Below are 26583 nucleotides of genomic sequence, written 5' to 3' on the forward strand. Positions count from 1 at the left end.
GTGGAGGGGTCAGTGGGGGGGAGGGGCATCTGTAATACTTCCAACAATAAAGATAAAATTTTTATAAAAGCAATGGATTAAAATTTTTAAAACCTATTTATTCTCATTGTTATTTAGATTATAATGGTACTTAAAAAAAAAGAACAGCAGATAACTAAATTGGATTCTGTTACTCTAACAGTTCTTTTAATTGACGATGGGTTTGATTACTTATGTGTCGCCTCAGTTCAAAGCTCCTTTAAACTTCCGTCGGTCGTCTCCTGGAGTGAAAACTGCCCTCACTGTGTTAAAACGACAGAGTGATTCTTAGATTAAACGAGGTTTGTAGGTTCCTGTTAATCTTTAATTTACAAATGCAGCTTCTAATTAACCACCACGTGTCTCTGTGCACATCTGATGGTGAAGGTTCGATGGTGTTCTGGGGCTTTCGCAGCTGGGGTTTTACAAGGGTCAGCTGTCCACTCGGTAAGTACGGCCTGTTTCGCTAAGACCGCAGTATCTTTTATGACACGTAGACTTACTGTTTTCAATCTAATGATTTCTGCTACGTAGTTAACTTTCTAATATTTATTGATTTTTTTTAACTGTTTTCCTAACTGGCAATTTGGGGGCATAACAACCAGTAGTATTTAAGGCTGTTTGAGGCAGGGTAGGGGTTCACCCGGTGAGGAGGGTGCCTCCCAGGGTGGCCGGGGTTCCCTGGGGTTAGAAATGTGAACATCAGGCCTGGGAAGGGTCTGGATCTGTGCAGGATTCCTGTGGGGGTATCTCCAAGGGTCTTTTTTCAGGTTCTCAAGGCCCCCGTCCACTAGGGCTGAAAACTGCTCAACTGTGAACTGACATCAAAAATGAGTAACAGTTAACAGTTAAAGACGGGCAGAGGGTTTTTGCAGACCCCTAATTTACCAACGTAATTTCTTATTGGGACTCTCCTAGGCCTGGGAATTTTTCATGACATCTTTTCCCCCCGGGAAGGAGGGTCGGGAGGCAGTGGCTGTCCCTTGTGATGGGCAGCCTTTCCCAGGGTCTCTAATGGGGTGCGGCCGGGCTCCCTGTGGGTGTGTAGGGTCGGATCCTGGGGCTCTCGGGCTGGGTAAATGCACTGATGTACACCCCAAGGGTAAGGCCATGGCTCCCCGGGTGAGAGCTGCTGACCTGTGGGTCGGTGGCTGGGTTCTGATTTGACTCTGACGTCAGTAGCCTGAACAGCCTGGGTACCAGTCCCATGGCGCCAACGCGGCCCTTATCCCTTTATTGCACCCCAAGTGCGGTGGGGTCACCTTGAGGATGACCTTGCCGTGCTCTGACCATCCTAGGCTGTTCGGATGAAGAAGCAGACGGGCGCGTCTCTCACCTGTGAGTGCTCCCCGAAAGCCGGTGGTCATTTCCAAGTCACCAATGGCCACGTCGAACCTGCCATCGCTCTACTGTTTTGGGTCAGAGCAGTGACATTTCCAGATCATGTGCTGAAGTCCCTTCCTGCTCCCACCCCTTTAATCCTGAGCCGTCGGGAAGCACCTCACCTGGGTGCCCCGGAGCCCGAGTCATTCCTCCAGGTAGGACCGTGGGTGTCCCAGTGCCGAGTGTGACTTCCGCAGGACTTCCGAGGTTGCAGTCCCCAGGGTGACGTCCCTCCTGCTTCCCGTCACCTCACGGTCCTGGGGGGCGAGGGGCCCGTGCGGTCATCCAGCACTAAGGTTGTGATGTTCCTGGGTTCGCACGACCCCACACTTCCCACGCGGTGGGTGTCCCCTCACCACCCGTCACAGGTCTCGTGTTTCAGGTCCTTGTCGTGTGACTCAGTGACTGGGGGTCAGGGTGAACAGGACACCAGGACAGCCGACAGTGGGGGTGTCGGGACTTTATCTGCACTGGGGATGGTTGAAAAAGCGTGAGACCAGGGGGAGGAACAGATTTAAGGGGTCAGGGACGACGATTTATGTGCCCTTTCTGGGCTTTGTTCCCGAGTATTTTTAGCCACTTGCCCGCCACATGGAGAATTTCAGGCACAGGTAACCTAGTTTTGCTTTGGTGGCTTAAGAATAGCTTGTTGAGCCCTGGCAGGTGTGCTCAGTGGTTAGAGCGCCCACCCTTGCACCGAAGGGTCACGAGTTCGATTTCCGGTCAAGGGCACGTACCTGAGTCGCAGGCTTGATCCCTGGCCCCAGTCGGGCGCGTGCGGGAAGCGGACAATCCGTGTGTCTCTCTCACGTCCATGTTTCTCTTTCTCTGCCTCCCTCCCTCTCTCTCTAAAAATCAATAGAAAAAATGTCCTCGTGTGGGGCTTAGTGGGTATGTGCTGCACGTGTTCTTGGCCTCACAGATGAATGTCACTCCCCTGTTGAACCTTCCTAGTGGACAGTGCTCAGGACGCGGGGGTTCAGCGGTTGTCCGGTAGCTCTGGGGAAGCACCGACACGATGCCGGCACAGGAGCGGTGCCCCCAGCCAGGAGCTGGCCCTGCTGGGCGTAGTTTCTCAGAACCAGGCGCAAGGACCGTTCTGAGAACGCAGGGGCCCTGCCACCCCTGGAGCTGAGAGCGGGCGAGCGCCAGCTCACCCTCCCCACCGCTGGCCTCACCCAGCGCAGGCTTGTGGCCGCCCACAAACTCATTCCCTGTCCACCTGCCGCCCAGAGAGACCCCAGCTGCGTGCCGTGCTCCTTGGCAATAGTCAAATCACCTGATTACCCTCGTGGTCCACAAGGTGCTGAGATGTTTTGTTTGTAGCCTGGGTGAGCGTTGATTTTCAGAGTAATGATGGCCCCCGGCCGGCCCACGGCGTCAGTGACGGCGGGTCCCTGGAGAGAAAGGGGCGAGTGTCCCCAGCCCTCTCTGGAGGACGTCTGCTCACCTCCAGGTTGGCGTCTTCCCGACGCGTGGACGGGTTTCATCCTGACAGCACACCTGGGCCCAGACGCAGACCTGCAGGCCCTGGGACGTCCTCCGAGTGGCCCGAATAGAATATTCGTAATTAGAGGGATTTGCAGAAGATGCTTCTAATCCCAGTGACAAATTAAATATATAGGGGAGATGCATCCAAAGGAATTAGGTTGGAGCTGCTGAGCTCTTCACTTCTGCACATATGCAAAAATCCAAATATTTTTAAATGGGAGTGAAACATGAAAATGTTAAAAGTCAAACGTCTTCCGTTAGATCGGGTGGCGTGAGGACAGTTGGTGGACACCTGCGCACATGTTCTTGGCCTCAAACAGATCTATTTCGCTTCTCCGTTAAACTGTGTAGGGTTCCCAAGATGTTCTGACTTTTCTAATAGTCAAAGCACAGGAAAAAAAACACTTTATGGGGGAAAAAATCGTATCAAGGGAAAAAATGTTTAGCCAACAGTAAAGCTAACTCCTCTAGCTCAGTGTGCTGCCGTCGAATGCCCGGGATGTCTGCGTTCAGCTGAATTGTTACTTAATATCTTTTCTTTAAACACGGAAGCAGGAGAGTGAAACTTGACCTAATCAACATTTGCTTAACTTAAGGGACGCGGAGAGATTCGTGGATCTGACGGGGTTGTCATATTATAACTTGGAGGTGGGGGCTGTTTTCAGTGACAGGGGACACCGGCCCTGATCAGACTTCACAGCCATCGTCCTGGACCTCAGAGGACCCTCCACCCCGCGGGACAGTCCACGCCCTTCCCTGCCCCGCCCGCCGGCCCGCTCTCCAAACCACTGTCCGGCACCGTTTTCCTCTCCATAAAGCGGGTCCCCTCAGAGCTCCGGCCACCCAAGCGTCTCTGGGGAATGAAGCTGGAAGTGTCCGCGTCCGGAAAGGGGCTCATGAACGTCAGCCGCAGGGGTGATCGCGAGACGAAGGTGAGAGCTGTGCGACAAGGACCGTGACGAAGGGGACGCTGGGTGCCCGGGCTCTTGCCTTCACTCCGCCGTGCCCGTGGGCGTACCCACGGATAGCTCCGTGCTCCCCAGTGTGGCCACCACCCCGCTCCCCGGTTCCCTCGGACCGTTGCACAGCCTCACCCCGGGAGAGACTCGAACAGCCTCCATCTCGCCAGCTCCCTCCTGTTTTGTTTGTTTTTCGCTTGGTTCCTGCGTCCAGCCCGAATCTCTCCTTGTCTCGGTTTCCGAGGCGCAGCCGGGCCCTGGCTTCCCCCCTCCTGCCTCCTCCCCGGTGCCGCCTCCTCCTGAAGGCTTGTCAGCATCAAGGATCTTGGGTGATCGCACTCCCTTCGCCACGGAGCGCCTCCCTGGGAGAAAACGGCAATCTGTACCCAGGAGTTTTGTTGCTATTAAATTATTAAGGGAAATAATTGGATTCGAAGACGCCTATTGACAGTTCCTAGTATTTGCAGGCGCTCAGCAGCGGGTTCACAGAGAATTTTAAGTATTTGAATCAGAAAAAGTATTTCACAAGGAACACCTCCTCGAATCTGTAAAACATTTGAAAACACTTAGAATTGATTCCGACCGTTCTCCTTACAAACCTGCCGTGTTGGTGGGTGACGTTTGTTTACTTTGTAGCTGGCGTGTAGAGCAGGGCCGAGCCCTCAGAATTGAAGCATCTCAGAGCAAACGCCACGTCCCTCCGTGGGCCCCTGGGGGGCTCAGGACCAGCTCTGGTCAGAGCCGGGTCCCTCCCGCTGAGCCCTGCCCAGCAGGCCCGGCGCCTTTTTCCTGGGATGGTGCATTTGAAGCCATTGATAGCAGAGCGGGGCCTGGGAGCCTCACTGCAGCTCTGTCTCATCTCATTTACCTAAAATCATGGGACCGTGGGACTTGGATTCTTGGGGAAGAAATTTGAGGTCACACAGTCTAGGCGTCTGTTCCGTGTCCCCAGCATATTCAGGTTTCATGTCCCCGGCATGTTTAGGTTCTGTGTCCCCAGCATGTTCAGGTTCCGTGTCCCCGCATGTTTAGGTTCTGTGTCCCCAGCATGTTCAGGTTCCGTGTCCCTGGTATGTTTAGGTTCTGTGTCCCCACATGTTCAGGTTCCGTGTCCCCGCATGTTCAGGTTCCGTGTCCCCGGCATGTTTAGGTTCTGTGTCCCCGGCATGTTCAGGTTCCGTGTCCCCGGCATGTTTAGGTTCCGTGTCTCCGGCATGTTTAGGTTCTGTGTCCCCAGCATGTTCAGGTTCTGTGACCGCGGCTCCCTTCCCTGTGTGCACCTCGGCTCAGATTTCACCTGTGACCCAGGTGCACGGACCTGCGATCCTAAAAATTCATCTCCTGCCAAACTTTAGTCGTAGCAATAAGCGAAATTTTTGGACACAGAACAAGGAACCACCAATCCCGTTACTCAGTAGATACGACTTGCTCACCTCGGTTCACCTGAGGGCTGCGCTCAGGAGTCCAGCTTCGGGTCGGATGGCGCCTGTTCTCCGGGACACACGCGGGGCGGGTGGGGCTCTGCGTGGGAGCTGGAGCGAGGGCAGGGCCAGCCTGCCCAGGAGCCTGTCCGCTTCCTAAAATAACCTAGATAATCGGTACCTTTCCCGCCTGCCACTGGTTCATGGAACGATCGCGTGGCCTCTCTGCACCTCACCTTCCCCACGGTTTTTAATCATCTGTCCGGGATCGGAGCGCTCACTCCCTAAAGTGCTTGCTGCGGTCGACGGCGACAGATGGCTCTCAGGGTAAAACGCCCTCAGCTGTGTACAGTTGTCCTCGCGGGTGGACAGACGTTATGATTTTCATTTTTGTTCTTCTGACCTCATACTCTCATGAGCTTTGGTTCAATCAATATACTGTGTTCTCTTTGAGACATTCCAGTCTCTACCGTGCCCTGTTTTTTCCTGAAACCGTAACTTGGACAGAACGCTTCCAGATGTTCTGCAGATCCTAATGGAGGCAGCATCTGTCCGTGGCTCCCTCGGGCCCTGGCTCCGGCGTTACGCAGACAGGGTGGAAGTTACAGCCGGTTCAGCTGCAGGACAAGGCCCCCGGTCTCCGTGCGTCAGGGTCCCCCTTTCGTCCGTCTGCAGTGCGGGGTGACGGGCGGTGGGAGGAGAGGGAGGAAGGAAGGGCCTCCTCAAGCAGACCCCACGTGCCATTCTTTAGACCTTATGGTGGTTCCAGAGTTATCCTGTCCGGATGGGAGATGACATCCTTAAACCATGGCTTTGCAACGTAAGAACTGAGATGGAAGTCAATCAGATATTTTTATTTACTCTCTACCAGCGGTAGTTCTCTGTTTTATTTTTTCCTGCAGTGTCTCCATTCGTATACTGCGCCTCCTTTCTACAAACAGAGATGGCAACGTTTCTAAGTTGTTGAGCTAAGAGAACAGAGGTAACACAATTCTTTTGCCCAGGTCAGGAAGGAAAATATTTTCGGAATTAGAAGGCTTTTCTCTCCCCTCTTATTATAAACACCTGTTTCACACTGTGCACCAGGTAGTGTGGGAGTCACAGGATAAAACTTAACTCAAAAGGCATCCTTTTTACACACAAGGTTTTATTTGGATTCGCTTTTTTCAGAGGCTCCCTTTGTTTTAGGACAAAGGGCCACGGAGGCGGGGGTTTTGGAGGGGACAGCGAGTGCTTAGGCAGCAGGCGGCCGGCGGGCCCCGGCGGGGGCTGGCAGGAATTAGTGCGCCTCGCAGCCCACTCCCTGGAAACTCGCTCTGGTGAGCTATTCATAGGTTTTGAAATTGAAAACCTATTTTAGCTTCTGATCTTAAGTGCAGGCTTCTGCCTGCAGCGCGCGGTGCATTTTAATAATCTTTCCTCTCGAAGGCAGGCGCGGAAGGAATTCTATTAACCCAGCAGAGGTGTTAGCCTGGCCCGAGGGCCGGAGGGAGGCGGGGCCTGACCCCCGTCCGGGGCCCGAGCATCCTTGCGCCGGCTGGGACATCCTGGCGCAGTCAGCTGCCCTCTCGTGTGTCACCCCCCCTCCCGGCCAGCCCGCCCTCCCTGCCCGGGGACTGTTTCTGTCAGAGAGTCGTGGACCTTCACCGACCTCACATCACCTCTGCGTCACGCTGTTGAAACATTTCCACAAAAAGGAACTTGTCTGGTGGGAGGAGAGTTTTCCGTGGATCAGTCTCTGTTAATTCTGGGAAAAGACGTGCCGAGTTCTCTGGGTGCCTTTAGAGTGAGGCTGAGCCTCGTTAACCGCAGGTGCGTTCAGGCTCCTTCCGGTGCGAGGACAAGCTACGGGTCGCCTCTCCCTTCCTTTATGTTCTTTGTGATTCTACCTGGAAACGTTGACTGGACAGGAGAACATGGTATAAGCAGCCGGGAGCCCGGGCTCTTCTCGGGCTCTTAGCTGTAGACCTTGGGCAAGTTGTCTTACTCCGGCACGACCCGTTTCGTCGTCTGTGAAATGAGGTTTTTTTCAGCTTGAATAGTTGACATCATGGTCCTTTCAGCTCTAAATTACTAGTTCCAGTAGAGTAACCATAAACAGGTCTTTTGAGAGTATTTAATAAATATTAACTATCTCTGGCAGCAATTTTTGCAGGAATTTCTTCTTCTGCCAAAAAAACGGAGGTTGGGGCCAAATGGAAGAAACGGCCCAGTGACTCCTCCCGGGCTCGGTGAGTGGACGAGTCCTCCAGGGCCTTCCGCAGGTTCGGGTCCCCCGGAGCCCCTGGATGCTGGGCTCCGCTCTGCAGTTGCTGGCAGACCTTGAAGGGCCCGCGGGAGCCCCGACTCCTCACCAACAGTGAGCCTCTGTGCTTCTTGGTTATTGTAGGAACTCGGGGAAGCCGCTGGGGAGGGGTGTGGACAGAGGGAGACCGGGGTTCAGCTAGAAGGAGGCAGATCTGCTTCATCAGACACCCTGATCCCAGCTCGCTCTGTATCTTCACTCATGGAGACCGGGGACCGGCACTCGGGTCTCAGTCACTTCGGAGATGGGCTTGGGGAGTTGAGGTTTGTTAACAACAGGAGAGTTCTGTGTGTGTATCTGATTTAAACAGTGTTCTCACAGCCTGGCTGGTGGGGGTCGGTTGGTTGAGCATCGTATGTGCACCGAGAGGCTGCTGGTTCGATTCCGGGTCAGGGCACATGCTTGGGTTTTGAAAAGCTCGATCCCCAGGAGGGGGCGTGCAGGAGGCAGTCGATCGATGTTTCTCTCTCATTATTGATGTTTCTGTCTCTCTCTTCCTCTCCCTTCCTCTCTCTCAAAAAATCAATAAAAACACGTTTTTTTTAAAAAAATAAACAATACTCTCACAGTGGAACCAAAATAACCCTCGTTCATATAGCTGTCCCCACGATTACCAGCTTCTGCTCAAAGGCCCTTTTCATGGCTGAATTGGAGGTTGTTTCATATTTAAGGGTAGGCTCAGCTGCTTTCAGTGAGTCCAGCCTCCTGTGATCTTTTTACAGCCTGACATTATCCAAGGAAGTAAAAAGCACGTTTAGAAATCTGCCAGCTTCAGATGACTGTCTTCCTTAAGTTTTATTTTGTTCTTAAATCCCACAGGTCATTGTCGCATTGTTAGCACCAGTAAAACTCGTGGAGACTAAACCAGAGCGTGACTCTTTTATAGACTCGCTCTCTGGGATGGTTTTTACATTTCACGTTGAGTTTCCATCCTGAATGAGTGCAGCCAGTCAGCAAACATTCCTGAACGTCTGCCACCTGCCCAAGCTCTGCTGTGCCCCGGGGATAAAAAGATGCTTAAACTGCACACCCACCTGGGGGAACACCTGAGCACCTGGGGAGCTTTTTCTCGGAAGAGGATTATTTTAGAAAGTGGAGTATGTGATGGAGTCTTTGCCAGACCAGACTTTACTCAGGCTCCCAACCTTCCCCTGGGCCCATCTGTCTCCTCCTCGGGAAATCCAGTTTTAGCAGCAGCCCTGCTGAGCCAGGTGCGCAGGAACCCCCCTCGCTCAGTATCTGACCGGGCTCCTCGCCTTCCTTACCTGTCAGGTGACGTCCGGTCGCCGGGCCTGTCTTTAGTCAGAATCCTGTTAGGCCGCACTTGCCGTGGGCCGGTGCTGCCTTCGGGACTGAGCCCAGTTCTGCGTTGAGGTCCCTCCCCTCTGGCAATAGTCCTGAGTAAATCTGTCTTTCCTGGTTTGACTGCCCTTCAGCTCTGGTTTTTCTTTGACATAAGTGAGGAGAAGGAAGGGTGAGGGGGTGCAAAACTCAGAAATCTAGGGAACAGGTCCCACGTTCACCACGTCCTATCAGTAGCACTCACTGTCCACGTGACTCATTGCGTGGATGCTGAGTCGTGGCTTATCATGGGGCTGAGCTGGCATTTCCATTCTACACTGTGAGACCCCCCACGTTTCCCATATTACGCTTATTGGAAAGAAGCTGCACTTAGCACATGGGAGCCAGGTTCTGCCCCCAGAAAAAAGCCTATTTTATAAGGGATATTGTGACCAGTAGATGTATATAAAACTAAACGTATATGAAAGGCTTGGTAAATTATACAGTATTGTTTAAATACATATTACTAGTGGTAATCACAATAATAGGACTGTCAGATGCAGGCTGGGTGTGCATTTAACCAGCATCGCTGCAAATGCCTGACAACAATATTATAAAGCACAGGGAGTAGACGCAGAGAAACGAAGAATTTTAATCAGGGAAGCAGCCGTCCCCTGAAGAATCGGCCGTCGGAATTTCCGTGTCCACCTTTGCAGGTGCTCTGAGCTGTCCACAGAGCCGCTCCTCTGTCTTCAGACTTGCTGCTTGGTCACTGAGTGCTTGTTTGCAAATCTGTCTGGCCCCAGGCAGAGAAATCAAGTTACCTAATTTGCATTTCCCCTTTTACTCAAGTCTTCACAGGCATTCCCTTTACAGCCAGTCAACTTTTCAGTGTGAACTAGAGTGATGCAGAAATGCGGAGAGAAGGAAGCCCGTTTTGAGTTTTCTAAGTGAGCCCATTGGGTTTGGAAAAAAGGGGAGTGAAAAGCTGCCCTCGCAGGGCGAGAATGCGGGAGGGACGCCGCATCTGCAGGACCCATGTGGCCTGAGACCAGCCTCAAGCAAATGTCCGTGGAAAATCGGTTCTGGTGCAGAGCATGCTCAGGGGTCATGCCTCAAAAACTATGCAAACCATGATAGGAAAAGCCACATTGGTGATTCAATGTTTACTTAAGACAGTAGGGAAAATAAAATTGCCAAAAGCGTACAGGTATCTAATATACTGGGGGGGGGGTGATGACTGGAAAACACAACAATAAAAGTCAGAACTGTGAGTTGTCAACATCTGGAAATGGAAGTTGGTTGAAGCAGCCACCAAATACCTTTATAGTTGTTGACATAAACTGTAAAAGACAAGTCCCGTATTTGTATTAATTTATTCTTTTATGTGGAAACATCGGCAATAAACCACCAATAAAGTCAGGGGCACATGCCATTTTTCAAGTGTTTTAGTTGAGTGACTTTCAGCAGCCAACTTGGAGCCTGGGAGTCACAAGTGTGGGACGGAGCTGCGATCGGTTTGGAAATTCAAGGTCAGCGGTGCTGAGGGTGACGGAGCATTTTAAAATCCAAAATGAGCGCCCTGAGTGATCCTTGAGGAAGCGAGAGGTGGCGTGAAGACAGATCGGCTCTGTGACTTTCAGCACATCCCTTAGCCACTCTGGGCCTGTTTCGTGTGTCTGTGAAGTGACCAGAACATGGTAGGTGCTCGATGAAGGCTCTGTTTTTGGAATTTATGTTGGATGCTGGTTCAGGTGATTGCACCTTCATATATCTTTAGAAAAAGGAATTTTAAAATGCTTTGCTCCTATTTTTGAGAAAATAAATATTAAAAATGTCTGGATTTCTCAGGCCAGAAGCCACACCGCCCCGGGAAATCACGGCTAGAACCACATAATCGTTTATGTTGCTTTCACTGGGCTCAGTATCCAGGCTGGATATTCTGAGCAGAACTGGAAGTTCATTTAATTGATATTAGGCCCTTACAGATGTTTTGGAAGTAAAATTAAAAATTCTGGAAGACAACGTGAAGTGTGAATTACATCCCTGCAATTCTGCTAAATGTCACCCCTTTTTCTGTTAAGAAGCAGAAAAGCACTTGTTTCTGAAATTTTCTTAGTAAAAATGCTTTTCAAGTTCGTTTTTCTCTAGATCTTGAGATTAGATTTTGGAACTTCCCTCGTTCTTTATGTGGAACAGACAGAGGATCAGCCTGTGTTTATGGACCTGGAAAAACAGTTCAGAGGGGAAACAAGTGGAGTCATTGGTATTCGGAAGCCGAGTGTAGAAACGGAGGACTCCTATTGACTGTCGTGACTGGAAAGTCCTTGGGAGCCCCAGTTCGGACGAGGAGCGTCCTGCCAGAAGCAGCCTGGGGCGGAGGGGCAGGCAGTGCACCCTGGGGGGCCACAGGCGTCAGGGTCCTAGACCACGCGGCAGGTAAACGGCACCAAAACCCACAGACAGGAGGGCGGCCTTGGTAAAAACCAGGGACCTCTTATGGACACTCACCTCACGCCTCCTGTGGAGTTGTAGGGGTGAAACGTTCTCTTCACTCACCAACCTCCCATTGGCCTCCTTCACCGCAAGTGGGTTACTGCGGGTGCTTTGATCCCTGCCCCACGGAGCCCAGCTCCCCTGGGGCCTTCCCAAGGGACGGTAAGTTCATCCCAAGGAAAACTGCAAGTGCTTGTAATTGATTAAGTGGTTTCAAAACGAAGTCAGTAGTATCCCATTTAAACGCGTGTGGCCTTTTATTTAAGGCTATGAAAGGAGCTCTGTATTTTCCTAGTAGGAGCCCTTTAATAGAAGAATTATTTAGCGTGCCTTCCATATGCTGGCTTTGCGTCTGGTGCTTGGGATTGGAAACTGAGAAACTCATGCCCAGCCTCCTTTAAAGAAAAGTCCACAGCCCTGGCCGGCGTGGCTCAGTGGTTAGAGCTTCGGGCACTGAAGGGTCTCAGGTTCGATCCCCGGTCAAGGGCACGTACCTGGATTGTAGGTTCGATCCCCCGCCCTGGTCTAGGCGAGTGCAGGAGGCAACCAATCGATGTGTCTCTCTCTCCCCTCCCTCCCTCCCTCTAAAAAAATAATGGGAAAAATATCCTGGGGTGAAGATTAACCAAGAAGCAGGAAAAGGAAAGTGTATCAGGTGCAGGAAAAGGAAAGTGTATCAGGTGCAGGAAAAGGAAAGTGTATCAGGTGCCGCACATCCCCAGTGGAGACGGAGGCCGAGCCCTGCAGGGCTCCTGGGAGGGAGCCACTGAGGACTGGCTCGTCTCTGGAGCCGGCCGATGGATGAGCTTGCGTAAGAATTTGCGAGGCAGAAACGGAGCGTGTTGGGCGCTGAAACGCGTGTTCCAGCCAGGGCATGAAGACATGGAAGAACTGAGGAGCGGGACGGGCGGCCTCCACGCCAGAGCCTGTTCGAAGGCGGGGGGAAGCCGCGGAGAGAAAGCGAGGCAGACGTTCGCGTGGTTCCTGGACGCCGGCTGCGTGCAAACGCTGCCAAAATAAAGCGAGTGAAACATTTTAGAAACATTGTATCTCATCGGGGTGAGCGGGGCTCCTCCGAAAGCAGACACAGCCGCCCGCCTGCTTCCTCGCCGGGCCCACTGGCTTCGGAATATTAGAAACACACTTTGCTGGAGGAGACGGGGTTTCATCTCTGTGCCAACCTCCTGCTCCCTTTCCCCCCGGTTTCCTCCCCCCGCGGCCCTGACTCCGGTGTCAGGTGTCTGTGTCTGTGGGAGTGTGTGTCTGTGTCTCTGTGTGTGTCTGTGTGTTTCCTGGCAGAGCGGGTGCTATAATCCGGGGACACCTGTGAGACACCCAGGCCTGGCTCCCCTCCCCCTTCCCGTTCTCCTTCAGCAGCTCTGGCTTGGGGCCCAAACTTCTGATTTTCAGAGCCGCCTGGGACAGTCAGTGCAGAGCCAGTGGGTGTGAGAACCAGAGTCCTCACCGGAGTGCTGAGCAATGGCAGTGGGAGGACATGCTCGGGGACAGCAGGGCACCCGTCTGTCCTATGCTCCATGACTGTATTTCTGCACCCAGATGGCAGTGAAGTGCTGAAGGACCTGCCCAGGGCAGTGTGGGGACAGGGACTGGCCAGTGCACGCAGAGCCCCCACCCCCTGACCTAGGCCAGCCTCTTTGAGGGACGGCTCCACCCGGAGGTGCCCGGGTTTCCCAGCTTTTCTGCCGGCCTCCCTCCTGGGTGCATAGGCCCTGGATCCCTGGACTGGTGGGAAATGGGGGGGGGGCACCAAAACAGCCAGTGCCACACGGTGGACTCCTGTGGACCGTGTGTGTCCCTGACGGTTGTCACCTCTCCACAATGTACACTACTTATGGTTATAAAATTCCCAAAGTGACAAGTGCTTTATAGTAGGAAATATTCTTGTGTAAAATTTATACTGGAAATATTCCAATACAATTTTGTCAAGAACCTTTTAAAAATTATTAAAATTTTTTCTATTGTTTTCTGGGTGTGTTTTAAACATCTTGTGACAACTTAGGATAATCATGGGACTATTACCCACTGTGGCCTTTACGCCTTCTCAGTGTTTGGAGCTGGTTAATGGCTTTGTTCTTCATTAGCTGGTTGTTACTGTTTCCTGTGGCCTTCAGAAGAATTTCCTATTTTATTCTATAATAGTCTCAATAAAGAGCTAGTCATCCTACTTAGAGTCATATAAAAATGAGTAAATACACTCAGAGCCAGACTTAATTTGAGGAATGAAAGTCAGGGCACAGTTTTGCACAATTTATTTTCTGACTCCTGGGAAACTGGTAATTTTTTTCTTGTTTGGGAGCTAAGTCAGATAGTTGGATTCTCTGGATTGAAACAATCACTTCGGGAAATAGTATCGCCTGTCCTGGTGGGGTATTTTCCCTAAAAAGCATTTGTGGCAAGAAGCATCCTCTGTATCTTTTTCTGGAGCCCGTTACCTGCTCCTTAACAGGTGCGGTTCGGGCTCCATCAGACTTTTCTGGCCCCCCCGAGGTGGGACTGGGCTGGGCGGAGTTTATCACTGAGGGGATTTTATAGGAATTGCCTCGTGCACAGGTGATCTGCCACCAAACTGAGATGATATCTTCAACCGTCCTCATAGCTGTGTGCTCTCACAGATACAAAAGTGAGTGTAAAATTATTCTCACTATTCTCAAATTAGTACAGATTTGTGTGTTATCACAGAGGAGTCTGTAATCACTGGCTTCTGGTTGCAAGGAAGACAAAAGAGATGCTTGTTATTGGCAGAACCCTTACTTTCTATTTCCACTTAAAAATGGTAGTGACTTTAAATTGTATGTTTACCTTCTGCGCTGGAAATCTTTGAAAACCATAGTTCAAACCTCACGAAGACAGCGTGGAAAATAAAATAGGACATCGTAACTTTGCATGGAAAAATACCCCATTTAGATTGATCATTTTCCTGTGAGGACGCAGGTGAAGGGGGAATGACAGAAGTAACCTGTAATCTTCTGTTCATGTGCTATTTCTCCATCACCACTTTCTTCTCATGTCCGGTCTCAGGCATAAATTAAGTGATCGGAAATGAGGACATTATGCATCTTGTTTTTCTTAGTGTTGAGTTTCATTGGCTTAAAACGTAGACCCAGCTGCCCTCGCTGTCCACATCTGCCTGGGCAGAGCTAGTTCAAAGAATGAGTGGGCAGAGTCCGGAAGCAAGTCTCCGCTGCATCTCCCGCCCGATGCCCAATTCTAGAAAACGCCCCCTGCCTGTGTTTTTATCCTGGCGCGAGGAGGAGAGGAAGTCGCCCACGTAAGAATGTTAGAATTTTCGTATATACGTTACATATGTATCTACATATACATATTCATACAACATGAATATACATACATATGTATGTGTGATACGTAAAATACGTTTATATATATAATCCTGTTTAGAATGGAAAGACATACCGACCTGTAAACTCATACTTTTATTGCAAAGAGAATAATACTGGAATTTCTGGCATTGGGACCTGCGGAGAGAGACTCTCCATGGGGCAAGGCCACCTCTCTCTCGGGTGATGCCACCAGATGCCAGCTTATCCGGCTGGGAGCAGGCCACATGGGCGTCCACTCTGCCTGAGCTGGAGGCTGATGTGGTTGTTGCTCAGAGAGAAACGGCCGACGTAGGCTGAAAGTCGCTTGGTGTTCCTGTGACTGACCCGTTTCCCTGTGTGACAGGTGCTGCTGACTGCGTCGGCCCTATTTCCAGGAAGGGCTTGTGGTCAGTAATCGTAGAGTTTACATCAGACATGTGTGGCCTCCACTGCTTCCTCTGAAGACGGAGACACTTAGAGAACTTGAGCATAACTGGACTGTGTGGGAATGTGGGGGTCACTTGGCCTGTCCCCCTGCTCTGGAAGGGGCCCCGGGCACGTCTGCTGAGAAAGATCCTAAGAAATGATCTGATCTGTAACAACAGAAACTCACTCACGGATACATGGTCTACTTATTACGCAGTAAATGTAGTTCTGTGATTTTGGAAACTATGTGGCTAGTTTTATGTAATCTAAGGAGGGTCTTTTCTCTGGGCCCCTGAGTGGTGGCCGGTTCTTGTGATATATGGTTACATCAGTGCAGGAAAGACACAGCGTAGCTTCTTACACAGTCCCTTTGAAATCCGAGATGAGAGCCGTTTCAGACATTCAAATCAGCATTAAATCTCCATCAGGGTTTAAGTTGAGGTGGTGGGAGCTCTCCTGCGCTTGCCCCTGTGTGAACCCTGAGATGAAAGCTCGGGAGTCAGCGCACCCTGACCTGGGTCTCCTCCGCCCCCCTCTCTCTTCCGATGGTTTGATGTCTGGGCCGCAGAAGGGACCCAGAACCTTACGGTGTCCCGACTCAGGAAGCATCGTTAGCAGTTTCATGTCAGAATCTTGAATGTTTGCATGGACTTTATGTTCTTTGTTTTATTTCAGGGAGAGGAAGGGAGAGGGAGAGAGAGAGGCAGAAACATCAGTGATGAGAGAGCCCCTGGTCGGCTGCCTCCTGCACGCGCCCTGCTGGGGATCGAGCCCACAACCCGGGCAAGTGCCCTGGCCGGGAATCACTGAGCAACACTGGCCGAGCTCTTTTCATAGATTTTAGACAAGGTGCTCACTCAGACTATGACATTTTCAAGGTTATACTTTAAAAACATGCATCGTATGTTTATCACAGTACAATATTTTTGGGAAAATGTTTTTTAAGTGGTCACATCCTAATGCAGGACTTGTTTCACCTTGAACATATTTTAAAATAAAGAAGTTAGAATCCTTGTGGTAAAGTTAATGTTTTTAGGGATGGGAGAGAGGGAGCCCCTTGGTTATTTGCACAGGTGATATTTAAGCTGCGTAAGACTTGGCCCCCGGTGTTATTTACCGGCTGGTCCCCTGGGTGGCCGCGCAGTGCCCTGCTGTGGCTCCCACGGGTGTTGCTGGAGGAGAGACTTAGATGTGACGTGTTTTGCTTTCTGCAGCTCGGGACTGTGACTTCCCAACGCTGTGGGATGCACGCTCTCTAGCACCTTCCTGGGCTGACACCGAGCTTCTGCCTGCGGTTTTAGGGAAAGAGAGGCCGGGTGAGCCAGACTCTGCCTTCCGGTGGTTCCAGGGATGACGTCTACATGCTGATCAAATACAGCGCAGCACCCCTGGGACTCACACTGACGATAAAATTAATAATTTTATGCCTGTGTTGGGTTGAGTTATGGCTCAGCTTCGAGTTGGATAAACCGTTGTTCTTACAGTGAATCCTTAACCTACTCAGTCCTGGTCTAGTGATTCCACTTTCTCTTCCCAAATCCACCATGGGTACAAAGAAGGACCAAAAAAGGAGTTTTATTCCTGGTTTCTAGCCGTGTCCCCCAGACTCACAGGCTGGCCCGTTCCCAGGGCAGAGCACCGGGCCCCGGGAGCCGCCTGCACCCGAATGCTGAGGGGCCGAGGGGAGGGGAGGGCGTCCAGACGTCAGGGAGCCTGGGACCCAGTGTCCGAGAACGCTGGCGCGGGCAGGACAGCCGTGGACGCGGCTGGTGTGGACGTGGGCAAGTCCCGAGACACGTTCTGTGGCCTGTGGACGGACCGTGTGGACGGCGCCCAGGAGCACACAGGTGTCGCGAGAGCGGAGTCTGCCGACGCAGAGATGCCTGAACTTCTGGAGTCTATTAAGTGCGAGGATCCGGGCTTTTCAACCCGTTTGGGAAGTAAATGATAGCAATCACAGTGTCTTGAGCAGGAAGGTTAAAAAAAGGAAATGATATTTTTGGATAATTAATCTTTCAGTACCGGGGAGAATGAAAATGGAAAGAGCGGAGTCCGGAAATGAATTAGGCGGAGAGGAAAGCGATGCAGCTGTCAAGTAAGCGTAAAGGAGAGGCTGGCGCCCGGAGGCGACCTTGAGGGTGGAAGGGGACAGGGGAGCTTTTTATAAACGCAGGGGAGGTAAACGCTTTGAAGTGCTTGTGAAGGCACGTTCCTGTTCTGTGACCGTCGCCCAGAGCCCTGCCTGTGAGGCGCGTCCCGTCCAGGTGCTCACGCGGGCGCTGTCTCGGGGCACCTGCCTGTGGCCCCCACGCTCGGCCACGAGCTCCTCAATGGCAAACACTTTGCTGTTTCTTTGCATCCCAGGGGCTAGCGTTCTACCACAGAACGGGAGGGACCTTGATGTTCCTTGGTCTACATTTTTAAAAGATAACCCCTGCCCGGGCTGGGTGGCTCGGCTGGCTGGAGCCTCGTCTCTTACACCAAAATGTGTCGGGTTAGATTCCTGGTCAGGGCACACACCTGGGCTGCAGTGTGACCCCCGGGCGAGGCGTGTGCCGGAGGGAACTGATGGGCGTTTCTCTCTCTCTCCCCCTCGCCCTCTCTCTCTAAAGTCAGTACATTTAAAAAAAAAAAAGAGAGAGAGAAAGGAGATGATTGGAGATGATTGGAGGTGTGAGGTTATTGCGTGGGATCCCAGAAGCTCCTGAATCAGTTAGTGTTACGCCCGATCGTGCCTGTCACCCACTGTCGCCCACCGCCTGGTCCTTTCGTGACGTGGAACGGGACCTCAGTCCTGTCGGTGAGCTTCCGGGTCAGCCGCCTTCTCCGTGGGAAGTGGGAGTCGGGCCTCCAGGACTTCCCAGGGCCCCCAGAGGCCCCCAGGACGAGCTGGCCGTGCGCCCTGCTCCGCCTGGGGCCTCGTCACTCCCTGTCCTCGGCTGGGTCCTGGGCGAGTCCGCTCACCTTCCTGGGGCTGTGTCCTTCCGTTTGCGGAGCAGAGGAGACAGTGCTGGATGAGCCCTCTGGTCAGAGGGTTAGAGGTAACCCAGGGGAGTCGCCTGGTCCTCGGGGGTGTTCAGCGAAGGGACGGTCACTGTTCTCATCCAGGTCTGGGGGCCCCGTGACCGGGAGCAGACCCTGGGGAACAGAGGGACCGGGAAGCTTCAGGGGGGTGGGGACCTGGGGGTCGTTCTAGGAATTTATTCGCCAGGACAAGAAGCTTCGGCAGGTCCTGACGGAAAGGAAGAGCTCGGGAATGGCCGCAGTCAGAATATAATATGTGGGTGTCGATAACCTGCCCGCTCGTCCCCTCGGGGCTGCACCTGTCACAGTGGAGGGAGTGAGGCATCGAAGGCAGTAGCTTCATGTTAGAAACACAGTCGTTTCCACAAAACCAGTGACCCCCACACCTTAGACCCCAGCCCCCATCAGTCTTTTTAACTTTCACCGTTTTTACTTATAATTATAGTCAAAAATACAATGAACATAGTGCACATTCTAAAACATGCTCAAAATAGAAATAGGAAGATGAACTAAAAACGACATAAAATTTAAAAAATAATTTTAGTATTTTTCTTATTAATCGTGTTTACGTTGTTTGCTCTCATCAGAACTATCGTCAGTCAGGGTCCTTTCCGGGGAGATCCCTGACGGCACAGGCCTCACTGTTTTGAAAGTGTTGACTTAACAGCTTGAAATATGGCAATTTCAAGATCTGTTTATTTCTAATCTTAAAAATTGCCACGGCCAAAAAGGTACCGCACAGGATGCTCCTCGAGTGGAAATTACATCATCAGCTGGCTGCACGTGTGAGCCTCAGGCTCGAGTCCTGTCCTCGGTTACGCAGGACTCTGTAAAATTCCAGCGGTGAATTTCCATCTTCCCAGATGCCTGTCAGTTAGTCCTGACGACCATTCAGAAGATGTTGTGTTTTCCTATTTTTAACAAACGGACTTCAAACCCAGGGTACTTATTTGGTCGGGTTACTCTGCAGGTGGAAGATTCTGTTGCTGGGACTTTAACGTAGGAAATTACAAGAGTTTTCGTGGACGATGCGTTGGTGTCTCTTTGAGCCGAGCGTCATGTGATAGTGGAAACTCTGGTCTCGGCCTGGACATGAGGGCCCGGGACCCACCTGTGCGTGAATGGAAGTGAGCCTCCCCCTCCCCACCTGGTGACGATGTGAGGCCAGCGCAGGACAGGACACACTCTGCTGCTCTGAGCCCAGGTCGCGAGGACGTGGCCCAGCTCCGCTCCGAGGACCCTCAGTGAGGTCCCCGCCTCCTCAGTGTTGGAGTTGGTGAGACTCACTGCGCCTTCGGGAAGTACAGGCGAGTTGTGCTGATCCCCACGTGACTGAGGCTCAAATTCGTGCCCTTTAGAAAGTTCACAGGATGCCCCAGCCTCAGCTACAAGGGTTTCACTGTTGCCATGTGTGAGGTGGTCGGGTATAAAGTAGAATCATGTGAACAATTACTCTTGGAAGTTACCTTTACAGTAACTATTTCTGTCACCCAGGGAACATGCGGCACGGTGGCCAATACGCCTGCTTTGCTGTCGCTTATTGTTGTTTCAGTTTTGTCTGTCGGCGTTTTGGGTCTTGCTTAATCAGTGTGTGCGCGTGCATGTGTGTGCACATGTGTGCGCGCGCACATGCGTGTGCGTGTATGTGCGTGCACATGCGTGCGTGTGTGTGCGTGCACATGTGTGCGGGTGTGTGCGTATGTGTGCACATGTGTGCGTGTGTGTATGTGCGTGTGTGTGTGCATGTGTGTGTGTGTGCATGCACATGTGCACACTGCATATCCATCCTTAAAAGTCTACCTCACCCTTAGGAAAGACCAGGGAAGACATTAGGAGATGACGTATCGTAATCTCTGTAAATTTTCAGCCCGGTGACTTACAGAAGAAGATGGGCTCCCCTTTGGGGCTGCTGAATTTTCGTCTGTTTTTTGGCTTGTCTGTCACTGCGGCACAGCCCTCACCGTGCCAGGGTTTTGCTCCTCAGCTGCGAAGCAGGCAGTACAGTTCCCTCCGGCGCAGGATGGAGACCTCTCCCTGGCCCTGGCTCCCTAGCTCGTTAGTTTCTCTCCTCAATTAGAGACTTTTGTGGGAAAGTGGAAAACAGGATCATTCTGATCACTGCAGCTTTTCCCGGTTCCCGTGTGGAGCCTCTGGGTCGCTGACCTGCCCAGAGAGCTGCTTGTGGTTTTCCACTGTTGCATTTCACTTAAGAAGCCGATTAAATAGACAGTAAAATTCTAAAGGAGTTGGTTCTCTATCTGCAACCTCATACCCGGATTCATTCTCTGCAGGGATGGGCTGGTGAGTTAGAGCCATTTAGATTTTTGAATGAACAGAAAGGCTAATTTCTGCCTCATTAACTTATCCCATGAATGTTCTATTTCACCGGTTCTGAATGACAACTCCCACATCAGTTTAATTTTTTGGTTAATGGGCAGTCATAAGTTATATTTATAGCCCGTTTTCAGACCAGAAAATTTAGGCCCTAAATCCTGCCATTCTTTATCACCAGTGAATATATTGTATTTCAGGGGTAAATGTCCTTAAGCTTTTGCTTGCTTTGCTGGTGATGCTACAAAATAGGGGTGATACTTTTTAGTTGTTAGTTTAAGGACAGAATTTAACAAATAGGTTTAGAAGTCTTATACTGAAAAGTGGAAAATAACTTCATGACATTCAGAGCTTAGCTATTAAAATGCATTCTTTCAGGTGCAGTTCATCAAGAAAGTCAGTTAATTACATCAGAATATAATACTAATTAGTATAGACTTAAATAGTTTTGTTAGTAAATATGTTAAAATTTAACATGAAGTCAATGATTTTTAAAAATCATGTCTGAAAATGATAGAAAATATGTAACTATGTAAATGAAAGTAACTGGCACTAAGTCAGTGCTTTAAAAATGCACTTTGCCCTTTCCCTCCACACTGAGCATGCTCATTTGGGTCATGTGATCACTGGGTGCATGGACTTCACATGGGCCACACCTCACATTCTCTGGAGATGGACTCGGCCTGAAACACTGGCTCAGTCATAAAGAGGCACTGTGGTCAGCAAAATGATTTTCCAGATGAAATAAAATTACAAACCCTTTCTCCTTTTCCCTCCCCCAGTAATTTCACCATCTCAATGGGCACAATCTACAAGTGTTTCCCTTAAGGTCAGAAACAAGACAGGGGTGTCCACTTTCACCTCTCTTACTCAATGTAGTGCTAGAAGTCCTAGCCACAGCAGTCCGACAAGAAGAAAAATTAAAGGCATCCACTTTGGAAATGAGGAAGTAAAACTATCATTATTTACAGATGACGTGATACTATATATAGAAAACCCTGAAGATTCTACCAAAAGACATCTACAATTTCTGAAATTTATTCCCTTCTTCCCCAGTAAAATCATTAGTGTAACCATATGTTTTTTGGAAGGATGTCTGAACATCATTTTAGGATGTTTTCTCTATATGTCAGGTCCTGAACTGTAATTCACCCTAGTAAAAAACAGTGCTCCTTCATTTTATCGTAAGGCATTGATAAACTTATCAGGTTCAACAATGGGAGGAAAATGTACTTCTCTGGCGCTTTATACTGGCCTGAGAGACTAAATAAGAATATATATTCTAAACATTCTCTGCTTGCATTTGCCATTAGTTATGAAAACTGCTAATGTCTCCTTGTTTTTGTTGATAACCATCTTTCAGGACATTACCCCAATATGGGAGTGTGGATTGCTGTGTGAATTGATATAGATTTTCACAATATGGTTACATGAAATATTAGTGACAAAGACATTCTTTTTGAGTGGATTCGCTGAAGCTCTGTGTGCTTGTTTCTCTGCATTTATACTGTAACCAAAACCCAGGTTCAGCTGCCTGTCACAGTGAAAGCGAAACTCCTGAGACAGGTCCTGATAAGAAGGAAAGTGGTTTATTCAAGTGCCAGCCACCTGAGAAGATGGGATACTCTTGCCTAAAGCCCATCTCAACATCTCATTGCAGGCAGAGGTTTTTATAAGGAGGAGAGGGAAATCATAAAGAGATCAAGGGGAGAGGGTTGAAAAGTCCTCTATGTGCAGCCAGCACAATCCATTCTAAAAAGGACCTTGAAACTGGTCAAGCGATGGTCTGGTGTGTGTCATCCTGGTCTTCACCATCTTAGGTCTATGGTTGACGGTCAGCAAATCTCTCAGGACTAGGATGACTGAAGGTCAGAGTCTGTATCTTTTGAAGTTAGTTCCTAGGATTCTTATACAAACATACTGTTTATCTACAAGCTACATAGTAGGCAGAATCAGCATTTACAGAAACAATGTCAAAAGAATGGTGGGGTGGATTACAAACCCCCACTGTTGCAATACTATAGCCCAGTGAAGGCAGTGCCTGTCAGCCCAGAATTTAATATTTAAGTTTTGGCATTTTGCTGCTTGGTCTGTCTTCTTGCTCTGCAGAGAACAGCTCTCTTCCCATTGATCTGCATTTGAATAATATCTAAGTGCAGGAAATGGGTTTTGTCTACAAGGTATCTGAACGGGCTAACTCGGGTGAAATTCAAGGTTAGACTTTGCTGCCGCATTTGAGATTCTGTAGGTGGTTGTTTCAGTGATGATGAGATGAGCTAAGTCCAGACAGTGAAAGGAGTCAAGTTGTTCCTTGAGGAAACTTGATTTCTCTTAATATGTTTTCAGTTCCCGCAAATGCACGTCCATTCAGTGAGCAAAATAAACCAAAGAAACCAAAACCTAAACAAATTGGTCAGATTTGTCATGCTTCACCTTTTTGTTTTGGGACTTTGGGAATTTCCAAGAAGTAGGTGATTCTTTACCCTCTGTGGTTTGCCTTTCCTTCAAATTCTGGCCACTCAAGTCTCACCTGCATTTTCAGTCTTGCCTCATTCCAAGGACAGATCTTAACTCTAGCAGTAACAATTTCAGGAACTCAGAGCGATTAGTGAGCACAACATATGACATACTGAGCACGAATTATGCTCGTGGTATATATTCTCAATCCTCACATGAGCCCTACAAATTTGATGTCATTTCCCTCAAATGCACACGAGAGGAAATTACTCCTTAACTATCTATTATGTGTATTCGAGAACTTTGAAAAGATATCAAAGGAGCAAATGATCTCAGGAGGCAAATTTGGTATCTCTAGTCATCCAGGAGAAGCAATATTTTAAAACAGTGCTGAAAACAAGGATATATTTCAGATAACCAAGTGTGAAGATGTGTGAAGATGGATGTCTGTGGTAGAGTCTTTAAGGGGGAGGGCTACCTTCATATATTAGTTTGTAGATTTAATTTATTTTTTTATCAAGTAAGTTTGTAATTTAGTAGTAAAGGGGGCGAAGGCGGAGGGGTGCAGAGGGGGAAATGAGGGAACATGTGTAATACTGTCAACAATAAAACAAAAATTAAGATTAAAAAAAAGAGATTAAAAATGTCGCGCCTGTCATTTCCCAGTTTCCCAAACTGCCTGTGGCTCCCGGCTATGGAAGGACAAGCTGCTAAGGCTTCCTGCTGTGCTCAGCTGGTGCAACCAGAGGGTTTTATTTCGTAGAAGTGGAATGAGGTCCTGGTCCCAGAGCCTCCTGTACGTCTGTGATGACCACAGACCAGCATGTGTACCTGACCTTCATTCACTGGTAACCCCAGCGTCAGCGTTGACGAAGCTGTGCACGTGGCCACAGTGGTTTCCTGCCAATGACACAGAGCACAGTCCAGCTTGTCCCTGGCTGGCTGTATGTCACCTAGTTTACCATCTCCGTCGCCTCAAGGAGCATTCACGTCTTACTGGGCAGGGGTATTTGGTGCAGATTTTCTTTCCTGTCACACCAAAAGGGATCAGACTCTCAGAATTCTGGGATCGCAACAGGTTAAAGGATATAGTATAAAATCAAAAACAAACCCAAGAGAGGATGCCTCTTGGTGCATAAAAGATTGTTTAAGCACGTGTCTGTGTTCACCTGCGGTTTCCACGTTGAGTATTATGGATGTAAAGAAGCACCGGGGACCAGTTAATGCCGCAGGTCGCGGTCGGTGTGACCACTTGCTTCTACAGGGACCTAGAGTAAGGGTGTCTGCGGAAGCTTTGCTTCAATAAGAAATGTCATGAGGGCTCGCTGGTTTCATGCTCTAACCTGACACCGAGGTAGTGATGCTTGAGTCTCCCCTGTTTTGTGGAAAAATGCATCACACGTTTCCATTGAGAATTGTTACTGGCCTGTTTACTTATGTGTTTCAATTACAGTTTACATTCGATATAATTTTATATTAGTTTCAGGTGTACAGCATGGTGGTTAGACTATCATTTACTTTACAAAGTGTTACCTCCCAGCCTGATATTTCCATTACCCACCTGGCACCACACAGTTATCACAATATTATTGACTACATTCCCTGTGCTGTGCTTTACGTCCCCGTGACTGTTCTGTCACTGCCCATTTGCGCGTCTTAATCCCTTCACCTTTTCCACGCAGCCCCCCAGCCCCCACCCCTCGGGCAACCGTCAGCTTGTTCTCTGCATCTGTGAGTCCGTTTCAGTCTGGGCCAATTCTTGATGACGTCAGAGAAGGTTTCTTGATTGAGAAATAGCCATGACATTAAGGTCAACTCAAGGTGACCCATAATCTTAATGACATTGCTCTGCTGGCCAAGAAACACACTTTGACCATAAAAATTGTTCGATCTCATAGCTTACCTGATATTTTACAATTAAAAAGAATTGCAGACTTCTCAGTCACCTAGAAAAACAGCTTTTCATGGTAAATGACATAAAGAGAACTTGAAAAGTCAAATTCTTTTTTTATTGTAAATCGTGTTTGAAAGGCTAAGGCACAAATCAGATATTTATTTTTTTTAGAGTGTGCTATTTTCTTATTATGCACTTCAAATTTATGTGTGTTATGGTCTTTCTGTTTGTATATAAATCACACAGTTTGTTATTAACGATTTTCTCTTGACTCATAAATGTGATTGACAGTAGCTTAGCGCCCACGAGCAGCCTAGCAACAGGGTGAGACAGGAATGCAAACAAAATGTTTTATATAAAAAGTCCAAATTCAGAATATTGGTGCATGTGTACTATTAAAAAACAAGCTGAAATCTTCCAGCTGGGGGGACGCTGCATGGCGGTCGGCATTGCGTTTCCTAGTGACCCACTGCCTTCATTCAGAAGCTATGGCATGTGCTTCAGACCACACACCGCTGACAGGTAACCGAGCGTGTGCAGGAGACGGGTGTCATATGTCATCGCTGTTTGGTGGATGAGTTTACCGGCTGCAGCCACCACGGGGATGGGAGCTCAGCTCCTCCGCCTCTCGGGCTCCCAGACGGCTCTTCCCTGGCGAGGAGGAGACTGAAAATCGTGAGGGTCTTAGAGAGGGGCCAGACCTGCTTAAGCTCGTCCGATTTCCTCTATATGTGGAAAGTTGCTCACTTACGTTATTTGGATCGAAGCGCCTCACCTTAAATACGAAAGAATATTCTTTTCATGAGAAACAGTTGCCTCCCCTTGAAGACATCTGGAGGCAGCTGGGTAGACCGGTGGCGTGAAATTTGTACCCTGAATATTGGGATACAATTCCACGGCTTCCCTGTGCGGGTGGGACTCATCCCAGCCGTAGTTACTGGCCAGGTGTTCAGGACACAGACGTTTTGGGTGTAGTAGGATGTCCCAGTGGGTCGCAGTGTGGAAAAGTGCCCTCCTTCATTTGGGGAGGTTGAGCGCCCTGAGGGCAGGAGTGACCTTGTTTGTGATTTTATCCAGTATTTACTCGTGTGCCTTATAAACTGCTTGCAACAAATGATTCGTCTTTTTTTTTTTTTTTTTTTTTAGTAGATATATTAGAAAGATCCAAAACCACCCCTGAAATTATATTTAAATAACCGAAACTACAGAATATATGTTGAAAAGAAATAAAACCCTTAAATAGCATATGCTTAGAGAGGAAATACGGTGTAGAGACCCGCTGTGCACGTAACCGGTCACCTGAAGCCGCGGCGGGCGGTGAAGCTGAGCGGGGGACGCTCTTGCCTTGCAGGTGTGGCTGCAGAAGTACGGCTACCTGCCCCCCACGGGCCCCCGGATGTCGGTGCTGCGCTCGGCGGAGACCATGCAGTCCGCCCTGGCCGCCATGCAGCAGTTCTACGGCATCAACATGACGGGCAAGGTGGACAGGAACACCATCGAGTAAGTCACGGCCCCCGCGCCTTCCCTTTGGGTGCTCGAGCCAGACCGTGTCGTCTGAAAGCCCGTGCTGAGCTCCAGCAGCCTCGAGCGGAGCCACCTGTCTCAGGAACTTTCCTCTGGCATCGAACCTATTTGAACGCCAGTCCCCTGAGGCGTCCAGTTTGCTCACCTGACTTTAGAGACACATTTTCAAAATAGGAAAGAAAGTGTGAACAGGGCGCGTGGGAATCCAGGTGGGCCCAGGCGCAGCCACTAGGAC

The 26583-nt window shown here is 49.8% G+C and overlaps 1 protein-coding gene across 4 annotated transcripts in view; it reads left to right on the forward strand.

Annotated features, from left to right (window-relative positions):
* MMP16 (matrix metallopeptidase 16) overlaps positions 1–26583 on the forward strand; it is a 213283-nt gene that overhangs the window by 155602 nt on the left and 31098 nt on the right. For all 4 annotated transcript variants that reach the window (XM_087825237.1, XM_087825236.1, XM_087825235.1 and 1 more), the window contains one exon: positions 26176–26324. In XM_087825237.1, the coding sequence (XP_087681363.1) occupies positions 26221–26324 (104 nt within the window). In that variant the 5' untranslated portion in view covers positions 26176–26220. The remainder of the gene's footprint in view (positions 1–26175; positions 26325–26583) is intronic.

Source organism: Miniopterus natalensis, chromosome 16, assembly GCF_054644295.1.
Source record: "Miniopterus natalensis isolate mMinNat1 chromosome 16, mMinNat1.hap1, whole genome shotgun sequence".
NCBI classification, from domain to species: Eukaryota; Metazoa; Chordata; class Mammalia; order Chiroptera; family Miniopteridae; genus Miniopterus; species Miniopterus natalensis.